Here is a 12,557-nt window from a genome sequence, read left to right as displayed (position 1 = left end):
ATTTGGTGTTTGTTCAATTTTTGTGTGCCCTGTGGCTAAATCTGTGGAACAAAGTGCTCAAAGCACCAGAGAGATTTAGTGCACTTAACACAAGCCAGTCATCTTGTCCCTCTAGTTGAGAGAAGTTTTGTGAACATACAGTGTTAAGTTTATTACTTACCTGAGCTATTTTGATTACACTAATCTTTTTTTTTTACAGTGCACACAAATTGAATGGAAATATGTCTACATTTGAAGTATAAAGAATGTACCTGTTGTAAAGGTATGCCCATTGGTAATGTGAGGTTTTGGTATCTAATTTTCCAAACATTTCACTGCTTTAAGTGGAACTAGAGCTGGCCCAGTCGTCCTGATGCTTAAGTGGCAGATCACCTTGGAGATGATCGCTTGGCAGGGCCTTGGCTTCTTGAATAGCGTGCTGTGTCAGAGACCATATGTGGCCGGCATGAAAGGACCTCTGTCACGGCCTCTTGGCCCGAACTCCCTGGAGCTACCCTTAACTGCTCTGTAAACAGCGGAGGTTAAAGTGTGCGCAAACTCTTCGTGCCACAGATGCTTGTGCATGCCGACATCAATAACGACTAGTGGATTGGCTAGAGGTATTTCTTTTATAGGTTGACAGCTTCTGTTAATGTCAGCGCTCTGTCGGCTGACATGAGCGTGCTGTTTGGAGTGCACACGTTTTCTCCCGTCCGTATTTGCAGTGGTTGCAAACAGCTGGCGGGTGGCCGTCGGAGACGTCAACGCACTCCATTGTTTAGCCATGAATCTCAGCAACGTCTCACATCTGAGAGAAATAGGAGAAGAAGAGATACAATAACATCATTGCTTCCTCACAACTTGGGCCGAGTACAAAGTTATCTCGCTCTCTCTCCCTCCCTCTAGTTGCTATAGTTGCACTTTTGGATGAGAAAAGCAAACTGTTGGATTGGGCGGTGCGTTGCTCCGGGAGTAAAGATGCTTGGCGCAGCGAAGCCGATCTGCATGAGCAGTGTTGGCGGTCGTCTCCCATTTCAAACGCCCTTCGCGAATATGAAAGCGCAGCTGCGCGGGCTGATGCATCTCATTTAGTGCTGGACTGAGACGTCCAGTCCCTCAAGACCTCATTATTGGCAAGGCCAGCACGGGACATCCTGTTATTGACTCTCTACTTCTTCTTTGCAGAAACCTTTCACCGTATGTAACTCTCTCTGTCTCTCTGTGACTATCTCTCCTCCACAGAAACCACTGCGCCTACATCGTCCAGAAGAACATCACATGCACCATGCAGGATGGGATGGCCACTTACGTGAAGGCAGAGTACACCACCAAGTGTATCTGGGGTCAGAAGTGCCCAGTGCTTATGTAAGAAATCCCACCAAGGCGTTTGCCTTTTTCTCGCTCGCTAGCATTTTTTTGGACAGGCCCATCGCACATGTGATGACATATTATGCGATACAATAAAAAAAAGGGGGGGGGGGTTGTGCTTTGGGCTGGGGTGGTGGTCACACTAACAGCTTGTTAAATGGTCCGGCCAAGACATATAACAAGTGATGAGTATGACCTTATGAAACTCACATTGCACAAACCACAAGAGACTGTGAAGCCATCGTTTTTTTTATTTTATTATCCCAACACTGCCCTATTATAGGTATAGGGTCTGCTATAGGGAGGGAGGTTACCATGCACAACATTCAAAACTATTATAAACACCAGACGTAAGACAATAGATGTCGATGAAAACGCACATGGAAATGTTTTCATGGTTTGAGTTAGTATTTGCACTCTGCAGTCATGTGCAGCCATTGGTTTGTTAAGTCAGAGACTTTATTTGAGTCCGTATGGTGTTCATGTTGCACACTAATGCTGCCCCCTGGTGGTAGCTTACATAAAGGACACAAGGGGGCTTTGACACTTTGACCGATGCATCCTGAAAACATTTATGCGAATCAGTAGAAAATACACATTTATACACATGTTTAGACACACGTCTATAATATAATGCAAAATAATATGAGTAAATTATCTTTTATCTCATAAAATATTGATAACTTGTGATGGTTACATTTGTTTCTATATTATTTTGTTTCTACATAATCCCTCTGTAATATGAATACCCATTTCAACATCTGAATATATACTTTACTTATTAGGAGCAGCCATCTGATCTTATTTGTCTATATATTGTTAAACTTGGAGAGGAAAGGTTACAGTACACACACAGAAAGACAGTCAAGTCAAGTCATAGCTTGGGTCAAGCAAGTCAAGTCATAGCCAAATCATACAAATTCATAATGATTTACCCACGTTTTCATTTTAAAATAAGCTACAATAGGCTAGTTATGAACTGCTGGAGTTTTATTTGGATCAAACAAATAGACATTGCATTCATTCAAGCCACATACATCTGAACGGTTTATAGAATAAGATGAAATGTATACAAATAAAAATAAATGTATTTCAAGTAGACCTATTATAAAATAGCCTATTATTGTTTCAATATGCCTCAAATATTAGGTGGTCCGCAAGCTATCCCAAGTGGTCTGCGAGCAGACGTGGTAAAATATAATATGGATGAGTTGTTTGCAATATGTAAATCCAAACAGTTCTGCGTGTAAGATGATTTAAATCATATGAATCCTCTGACACAATAAGCAAAGTGCAAAGACAATAAGCAAGGTGGTTCAGTGGGTAGTAGTAGTGTAGGCTAATATACTGTTGAAGTAGGTCTAATCTTTTTTAGCTAGGTGGTCCATGGGTTTCTTTTTTATTGGTTAAGTGGTCCTTCGTCTGAAAAAGTTTGAGAAACATTGGGCTACATCAAATCATGAAAATATATTCAAACAGTTCAAGTTACACCTGTCCTGACCTGTCACATCTCCAAGGACCCAATAATGTTGAAAATGTAATCAATTAATTAAACGCTGCCACCGACGTCACTGCCAAACTTTTGACAAGCGTAATGGGTTTTAGGAGGATTTGGGACCGTCAATGCTATATCATATTATACATAATATACATAAACATATGAAGTAAGCTACTCTTCTATGCTGATTGCTGGCAGTTAGCTAGGCCTACTTACTGTTGTTACTAGACTGTAACGTATGAAAAAGGGACGTGTTTAAGAGGGAGGGAGAAAGAGAGGCGCTTACTTTAGGTTACATTGGCAACATTTTCGCTAGCATATCAAGATTAAATTTAGACAAGAAAATGTTTCACTTTGCCATTTCACACATTTTAACCTAATATGGCGTTAACTAAAAAGCATAATAGATTCAAAGCCAACTCTTAACATGCCTCAAATTTGACATTAGGTTTCTAACACAACTAACTTCTGACGGATGAAAATCAACGTGGTGGTGGTTATGTCGCTAATTTGCGCACTTGCAGACTGCTGTTCATTTCTCCTTTGAGTTGTCAGATAAATCATCTGTGTAGCCAAACATTATTATGTTTTGGTATAAACGTAGAGCCTATTTGCAAGTTAGCCTACCTCAGTCTGTCTCATTTGATCTGGCACTTGCTGTTGGTCTGTCGCGTCACTTGGTAACAATGACAGGTTCACTCGCGTGACACATGCAACAGCACCTAAGCAGATTTTCTAAAATAGTAAAGTTAACTCCTTAATATCTATGAAAAAAAAGTCAAGTCATTTCAAGTCATTTGTCTCAAGTCTAAGTCAAGTCTCAAGTCATGAATAGCAAGTCAAAGTCAAGTCAAGTCTTTTATACATGTTGATCAAGCAAGTCTCAAGTCCTAAAAAATGTGACTCGAGTCTGACTCGAGTCAAGTCATGTGACTCGAGTCCCCCATGTCTGACACACAGACACACACACCACACACACCACACACACACACACACACACACACACACACAGGTAAGCACTTTGGACTTGTAACCGGAGGGTTGCCGGTTCGAACCCCGACCAGTAGGCACGGCTGAAGTGTCCTTGAGCATGGCACCTAACCCCTCACTGCTCCCCGAGCGCCGCTGTTGTTGCAGGCAGCTCACTGCGCTGGGATTAGTGTGTGCTTCACCTTACTGTGTTTACTGTGTGCTGAGTGTGTTTCACTAATTCACGGATTGGGATAAATGCAGAGACCAAATTTCCCTCACAGGATCATAAAAGAGTATACTTATACTGTACACACACACATGCACCACTGCTAGCTGAGGTCAGGGGGAAAGCCCTTTAAGTCCACAGGGGTCTGTAGTTCATCGTTACGGGGAAGCCCGGATGAGAACCAGGCATGAGTGTCATGCTCAGCCTGCGGTAATCTTAGCCCAAATCCCCTAATCCGTTTGCAAAGGCTGCTAATCCAGCAAAATATTTCATCCCCTCATTGCCTTATAATACAGTATAAATAAAGCGATCATGACCAGCCAGTTAGCTTTGAGTGGTGCAACAGCATATAGACTCTCATTGATTTGTTGCAATGTGTGTGTCTGTATGTGTCTTTGTGTGTGTGTGTGTGTATGTGTGTGTGTGTGTGTGTGTCTCTGTGTGTGTATGTGTGTGTGTGTGTGTGTGTGTGTGCATACAGGTACCGCACATTCTTCAAGCCCAAGTACAAGGTGGGTTACAAGACTGTGACCGAGCTCGAGTGGCGCTGTTGCCCTGGTTACACGGGGGAGAACTGCTTCGATGGCCCCGCCTCGCTGCCCGATGGCATGATGCCCCCCTTTAAGGGCATCTTGCCCCGGCCGGCAGTGAAGGGCTACCCCCGGGGGCAGCCCAAGGGGCCTGAGCCAAAGCCTGTCCCAGGAGGGAGCCTGGAGCCTGGGAAGCCCTACCCTGTGCCCGACGGGCAGCCCGATGGGCGCACACAGGTCCCCACGGGCCAGCTGCCATCTGGAGGCCCCAACTATGGTAAGGCTGGAAACTCCCCCTTAGTGCTTTTCCATGCATGGGGTGACCAGTCTGGTAGCACCACAGAAATCTCCCTTTTAAAGGAAAAGGAGGAAAACAAGATGGGATGGCATGCACACAACATAGCTCAGCCAAGTCATCTTGTTCGTTGGCTGAATTTAGTTATGTGAACATGTAGTGTCTAGTTCAGTGCAGTGGTGTAGTCTACGTGATACGCAGGACGATGCAGTATACCCACTTAAAAAGGCATCACCATTTCATTATACCCACTTAAAATAGGCAAGGATACATTTGGGGTTGATCACAGTATACCCACTAGCGCTAACTAGACTACACCACTGGTTCAGTGTAATAAAAGTGATATGACACATTGACATTACTGAACTCAGTCAAAGCAACAAGATGACTTCACTCAGGCTATGTTGGGTGTGTTGATATTTTTCACAATGCATGTGCTCATTTTTTTCTTCAATACTTAATAATACACATAATACACTTTCACAAATAGCTATTCAAAGATATTGTCCCCAAGAGCTATACAATTACAATTTCCTCAGTGGGGACACCCCAGTTCTGCCTCAGGCACTGGACCAATATAACCTGCAGGTCCTGAACAGATGGCAGATGCTATGTACTATGACACATTTTCATGATAGATTATCTCCAATGATATAATAGCATCATTGTCCATTAATTGCAATTGCCATGACAGTCTTCATAATGTTTCATGAAATTACAGCTTTTTCTCATAGATAGATTATTTCCGGTGATATTACACCGTCGTTATCCATGATCTGTAATTGCCATAGCAACCTCAGTGATGTTCCAGAAATGTAATCGTGGGATATAGCATTGAACAAAAATGAAATCATGGGATATAGCATTGACCATGGCATGTTAAGTTAAAAGTTATGTTTGATATGTTGTTCTCTCTGCATCTGCCAACTTTGCTCTTGCATACAGTACATGCCCCAACTCTTGTCCTCCAGAGCCTAATGCACATAATAAATCAACATATTTCTCATATGGATCTTTTTAAAATCAGAATTGCTTTGTTTTGCCAGATGTTCTGTCCTCATTTTCGTTTATCTCCTCTCCTCTTTCTGCCGTTCTCCTGCAGGTCCTAAGGTGGGTGTCTCGGGCGAGCGTCTGGACCGCATGGAGGACGACCTGCGGCGTCTGTCCCAGGGTCTGGACACGCTGAATGGCATGGTGGCGGGCCTGGAGAATCGTCTCCGCGTCTCACTCCGGGACGACACCAACAAGCTCCTGACCACCCTGTTGAGCGGCTCCCCGCCGCGCCTGACCCCCGACTCCTCCGTGGGCTTCGGGGTCATCCCTGACGGCAACCTGGACGGCCTGAGCGGCGGCAGCAGCACCGACGGCGGCGGTTTCCTGGGCTACGGCGAGCTGGTCGGCCGCGTGACGGAGGTGAAGGACGAGCTGCGGGTCAAGAGCGACATGCTGGATGAGATCCACGGGATGGTGATGGGCCACGACGGCCAGCTCAAGAGGCTCCTGGAGGCGGCCACAGGCCGGCCCATACCGGGTGGGGTGGTCAACCAGAGGCTGCTCGAGGACATGGTGGACTCCAGGCTGGCGGGAGTGCGGGCCGAGATTCTGGACGGCTTTGAGAAAAGGCTGCTGGAGATGGAGGGACACTGTGATTACCGCATCGGGCAGGTGAGGGGCAGGTGTCTGTGGAATCAGGAACTGCATGGAACTGCAGCCTTGGTTCCCAGTGCAGATCTACTGCAACTACTTGGGCCAGTTCGGAATTCAACAGCAAAATTAAACTAATTACCAAAAGTCAATGTTAATAACTGTTGATAAATGTATCAAACATGGGTAAAGAAATGTAAAATTGTGAACGTTTATGGTTTTTACCTGTCAACTAATAAAATATTCTCTCAGTCATTGCTCATGAACAAGCCATGAACTCAGATAATATTACCGTATTCTCATTGGTTAAGTAATTACTGCATTTAATTAATATAAGTGACTGCATTATTACTTTGACAATTACAACATTAACACAAAACAAATAGTATAGAGTAGACGAGTTCACTTCCTGGTTGCACTCTGTGTGTGATGCCCTTTGACCCCTCTCTCCCCCTCCCCACTCTCAGGTGCAGAAGCAGTGCCAGAACGAGCACCTGGACGGCCAGGAGCAGATGCAGCAGTCGCTGGACGGCCGTGAGACCGGCCTCCGCAAAGAGCTGGGCCACTTGCAGGAGCAGATCCAGGGCCTGACACTGACGGAGAGCTGCTGTGGTCAGGTGAGCGGCCTGTCCCAGCGTGTGCTGCTCCTGGAGGAGGCCGTCAAGGGCCTGACCGAGTCCCAGCGCCAGCTCCAGGTGGCGCTGTCCGACCAGACCATCCACATCGAGGCTATCCTGGAGACGCGGCTGGAGGACATCGAGGGCCGGATCAACACCACCGAGAGGGGCCTGCCGCCGCCAGACGCGGGGAGCCCAGATGGTCAGCCTCTGGCGCCGCCCGGTGGAGTGCCCACGTCCCTGGACGGGTTCAACACGCTGCTGGACGAGAAGCTGAAGGCCCTGGAGGAGCGTCTGTTCGTGGCCGTGGAGGAGCTGAGCAACGCCACAGCACCGGCGCTGCTGGAGGGCCACGTGGTGCCGGCGCTGGAGACGGAGATCGAGTCGGTGCGCAGGCGCGTAGAGGCTGACCTGGACGGCGTGCAGAAGCAGCTGACCGACCTGGAGCTCCTCTGCACGTCCTCCTGCACACCCGGCTCCTCCACGGGCGGCGAGGGAGAGGACGGCAGCCGCCCGACTGGGACAGGGACTGGAACGAGCACAGGGACAGGGGCGACGGACGAGGACTGCGAGGAGGTGGACAAGAGGGTGTCCGGCCGCCTGGACACGCACGCCGAGCAGCTGGAGCGCCTGAACGGCACGCTGCAGGGCCTGCTGACGCGCATCGTGGAGGCGGAGGAGTCCGCCGGCGTGGAGGGCGAGATCACGCTCCTCAAGATCAACGTGAACTCGGTCAACCGCACGCTAAAGGGCCTGCGCGACTCGGTGAGCCTGATCTCGCGCGAGGTGGGCCGGGCCAACTCCACCTGGACGCAGCGTGAGGAGCGGCTGGCCAACCAGGTGCAGGGCATCACGCAGCTGGTGGGCCGGCAGGCGTCCATGCTGGGCGCGGGCGAGCGCCGCCTCATCCAGCTGAAGGGCGAGCTGCAGGGCCTGCGCCGCCGGCTGGCTGGGGAGCTCCAGGGATGCCGCAGCACGGCGCTTGGCGTCCAGAAAGAGGTGCTGGCCGTCGACAGCCGCGTCGCCCAGGTCGAGGGACAGTGCAGCGGCCTGTCCGAGATGGCCGATGAGCTGGAGCGCATCCGCGGCGAGCTCGAGGGCCACTCCGACCACTTCCTGGCGCGCATCAACGGCACGCTGTCCACCCACTCGCAGCAGCTGGCCGAGCTCAAGGACGGGCTGGAGGAGTGCAGGGACAAAAATGGCCACAGGGGGCAGTAGGGAGACCAGTAGCATTTCAGCTACAGAGACAAATGAGGTGGGGCTACAGCTGTAAAGATATGGCAATATTGTTTTTATCATTGTTATTATAATAATTATTATTATTTTTACAGGGCATTTTCTGTTTCACCCTATACTTTTTTTTTTTTTTTTTCTTTGTTTGTTTTCCTCCACATTTTATATTGATTTTAACGTTTTAACTTATATGAAGACAAAGTGACTGCATTGTTATTAGAGATGTATTTGTACAAAAATATGAGAATAACAAACGTGATGCCAGACTAATACGCTGCTATGGGTCTCTACTCTGCCATTATCAGTCCACTCTCTCCAGGCCCATCTGTCCTCTCTTCTCAAAATACTGTATGTCCTCATGAATGGTGCTAATTTTTGGTAAACAATTATTTTGTGTACAAAAATGAAATGTAATGTAATGTTTCTTTATACTGTTGGAGAATATAATAATTTTCTGTGACTAAAAGGACAAAGCTGGAAGAAGAGTGAGCTTTAGATTGTAATATGGACCAGCCTGCCAGATAGTTCTCTCCACCAGGTGTCAGAGATAAGTCATCTGAGGAATAAAATAAACAGATAACATTTTGGAGAACCAGTTTATATACTTCCTGTCATTAATTACACACCACCATGAAAACGTGATCTGATATATTTAGGCATATTTTTGACATTTAATGAATTTAGAGAGTTTACATTGTAGAATCAGCTTTATTGGCCAGGTTTGCGTAAACAAACAAGGAATTGGACCTTGGTTAATATTTGCCCTCAAAGTACAACACTCACTTAACATATAAAAAAAAAAAAAAAAAAACATAGAAGAATAAAAACAGAACAGTAAGAATAGAATGAAGAGCAGTAGAATATGGCTATGTATACAATGTACATTTGCAATAAATACAAGGGGGGGGTCTCTTGTTTCACCCTCCCTGTCTCAAATTTTGGTTACACTTTCCTTGACAGTATCGACATAAGAGTGACATGACACCTAGCCTAGCCAACTAGCTCGCTGGTGGGAAACGCATGGGATTCATTAGCGCTGCCGCTGTCCTATTGCGTGCAGAGGGAATTTGAAAGACAACTGATTATCCCGCCCCTCGGACTGAGCACTGCGAACGGTGAGTGCCCAGACCCTACATTTTAATGTGGGTCTGGCTTGCCAGGCTAAGCGTAACCTTCTGACAGAGTAGTAGTAGCAGCAGCATTGTGGCAGAGTGATAAATAACATTGATAACATTTACATGAAGTTTAAACTTGTGCTTGTGTGTACTGTATATTTACATTGATATGCAGTCATTTCAAGTATATCAGGCTTGATATAAAGCAGCAACACGTTAGGCTGCGCAGTCACAGTGCAGTTCCACAGGGCGGTCCTGGGGGTGGGGGGGGTAGGGTAGACAGGATCCTAGGTTCCTAGGTTCCTGGCTGGCTGGTGGGTGGGGGGGCTGTCAGTGATGGGAGAGTGGGTAGAGTGTTCAGCATCCTGATTGCTTGGTGGATGAAGCTACTTGCAAGTCTGGTGGTGCGGGAGCGGAGAAGAAAGAGAGGGAGAGAGAGAAAAAGAGGGAGAGAGAGAAAGAGAGAGAGAGAGAGATGGCAGGCGCACTTGCGTTCAGCTGCACGTGGTGTGGTGCAGCTGCCAGCGGAAGTGTCCCTCTGCGGCTGAGGTCGAGAGCCCGCTGGGAACGGGAGCCTGACACACAGCGAGGCGGCCGCACTCCCACCGAGCCAACAGACGCTACCGCCACAGCAGCTGGACACCTCTCTCTCTTCCCCTCTTTTTCTCTCCCTTTCTCTCTCTCTCCCTCCTTTCTCTCTGTCACACTTCACCTCTCTCTCTCTCGCTCTCTCTTTCTCTCACTATCTCTCCCTATACCCTTCCCACAATCTTTCATCCTTTAGCTTTCATAAGCTCTTTACATCTTTGCCTCTAGAGTATCCAGCTCTCCTGCTGTTTAGCGGGCCTCTCTTGGCCTGTTACGTCAGCCTTTGCTGGCATTTATTTGGATGACATCAGCATGGCTCAGCATGACAATTAGTTGGTAAAAATAATGCAGAAATAAGCCATCAAGAACACAGTGTCCACAACTTCCTATCGCTGTTTTTATTCTCTTTTCTCTCTCTCTCTCTCTCTCTCTCTCTCTCTCTCTCTCACCTCTCAGATTCACTGTCTGTCTCTATCTTCATACTCTTGCTCTTGACAGACTCCTTATATCCTTGCCTCTGGAGCTCTTTCTCTCTTTCTACTTCTCACTGTCTCTTTCTCTGTGTTCCTCTATCCTTTCTCTTCATTTCAGATTTACAAGAGTGTTATAGTCCTTGTGCTATAGGTAGGGAATTTGCCACAGTGGGCAATCAACAACCAAGTCTGACCTATCGACCAGAAATAAATATTATGGTATGCACAGCCATCTTAGCATGTGGTACGCACCAGGATGTGGCTAAGATTGTATCTAGAATGGGACGGTATCCAGGACAAGGTCATAACCATAACATACTTTGAAGGGGACATTCAGATTCACAAGAGTGTTATAGTCCTTGTGTTATAGGTAGGGAATTTGCCACAGTGGCCAATCAACAACCAAGTCTGACCTATCGACCAGAAATAAATATTATGGTATGCACAGCCATCTTAGCATGTGGTACGCACCAGGATGTGGCTAAGATTGTATCTAGAATGGGACGGTATCCAGGACAAGGTCATAACCATAATATACTTTGAAGGGGACATGCCCCTGTGTTCTTTTTATGTTGAACTAGGATAGTGCTTAACTACTAGCTACTACAAACTAGTGTTAACTAGTATAATATATTGTAGGCTATACAAGGCCGTATCATTTTTTATCTTATGTGATCATGTCACGGGGCAGCTGTGGTTAGTGGTTAGCGCTTCGGACTTGTAACCGGAGGGTTGCTGGTTCAAACCCTGACCAGTGGGCCACGGCTGAAGTGCCCTTGAGCAAGGCACCTAACCCCTCACTGCTCCCCGAGCGCCGCTGTTGTTGCAGGCAGCTCACTGCGCCAGGATTAGTGTGTGCTTCACCTCACTGTGTACTGAGTGTGTTTCACTAATTCACGGATTGGGATAAATGCAGAGACCAAATTTCCTTCACGGGATCAAAAGAGTATATATACTTACTTACTTATACTTAAACGATATTCAAACCAAAAAAATTGCACCTTAGACTAAGTTATGACACTTTTTAAATAGATACATCCGTTGTTGCTCCTTTAGCCTACTCACCCCATGCCACCTTCTATCCCTGCCCAATTGGCATCATCAATAGGCACAGGGGATTTGTCTGTTCCTCTACTCGTAGCTAAGTAGCCTAATGGTACGCACCATAGATATTGTAGCGTGGCTTGGACATGCTGACAGGGAAATGTGTTACTGTTATGCCTTCATGCAGTGCATTATGGAGAAATGTACGGCTAAGATACTGGGTAAGCTTCCTAATGTTATGTGTTAATCACCGGTGAGTGACTTGTTATGTATGTGTGTAAACTAGCCGGCTGTTGTGTTGTCGGGATGAAAGGGTTTATGTTACAGGATGCCACCCACGTTGTGTAGTATAGCCACTGGGTAGATGGCCGTGGATTTGCCCAAGGTTTCTTCCTTGGTAAGGGAGTTTTTCCTTGCCCCTGTTGCTCTTGGGTGCTCCTTGTTGGTGCCCCCCACCCAATCCCAATCCTCCCCCACCTTTTTTATGCAGCCCTTGCCACTTAATCTACTAAACCCCTCTTCTACTGCACTTTTTACCCCCCCCCCCCCATTAATGCACAAATAGGCTGACACCAGACATAATTTCACTGCATTTCTTACTTCCAGTAACTATATGCATGTGACAATAAACTTCCTTGTATCCTTGTATCCTTGTATAAGCTGACCTATTCCAAGTTGTGTGTATTGTTCTCTATAAATGCTGGTAATAACTGTCAAGATAGCAAGTATTCTTTGCCTTGACACAATATTATAAAGCTTTATTATGTGTACAGCTATACACCTGCAGGCCAGGGGCGTTGTTAGGCCTATTTTGGGGGGGCTGAAGCTACCCTGAGATTATCAAATGCCCCCCTGAAAAATATATAGTATTATCACCCGGAGAGAAGAAATACTCTTTTTTGACTGGCTGGTGGGGTGGCTATTAATTCTGAATAGAGCTGGTAAGTCCCGCCCTTTCCGCTATCCCCGCTG

General features: G+C 46.8%; 1 protein-coding gene across 1 annotated transcript; it reads left to right on the top strand.

Moving 5' to 3' along the window:
• The first annotated feature begins 1,218 nt into the window (after nucleotides 1-1,218).
• On the top strand, nucleotides 1,219-8,957 carry LOC121713388 (EMILIN-3). The gene is made up of 4 exons (XM_042097945.1): nucleotides 1,219-1,344; nucleotides 4,525-4,850; nucleotides 5,971-6,533; nucleotides 6,980-8,957. Exons 1-4 carry the CDS (start codon nucleotides 1,265-1,267, stop codon nucleotides 8,348-8,350), a joined length of 2,340 nt encoding a protein of 779 aa, XP_041953879.1. The 5' UTR covers nucleotides 1,219-1,264; the 3' UTR covers nucleotides 8,351-8,957.
• The last annotated feature ends 3,600 nt before the right edge of the window (nucleotides 8,958-12,557 follow it).

This window comes from Alosa sapidissima, chromosome 7, assembly GCF_018492685.1.
Source record: "Alosa sapidissima isolate fAloSap1 chromosome 7, fAloSap1.pri, whole genome shotgun sequence".
NCBI lineage: Eukaryota > Metazoa > Chordata > Actinopteri > Clupeiformes > Clupeidae > Alosa > Alosa sapidissima.
The sequence above is the reverse complement of the archived record's forward strand: the minus strand, read 5'-3'. Positions and strand labels throughout refer to the sequence as shown.

What these genes read in the sequence shown, in the direction of transcription:
- LOC121713388 (XM_042097945.1), top strand. Translation starts at nt 1,265, where the DNA reads ATGCAGGATGGGATGGCCACTTACGTGAAGGCAGAGTACACCACCAAG. An exon ending in CAGAAGTGCCCAGTGCTTAT is followed by an intron (nt 1,345 to 4,524) that starts GTAAGAAATCCC and finishes GTGTGCATACAG; the next exon opens with GTACCGCACATTCTTCAAGC. An exon ending in ATCTGGAGGCCCCAACTATG is followed by an intron (nt 4,851 to 5,970) that starts GTAAGGCTGGAA and finishes GTTCTCCTGCAG; the next exon opens with GTCCTAAGGTGGGTGTCTCG.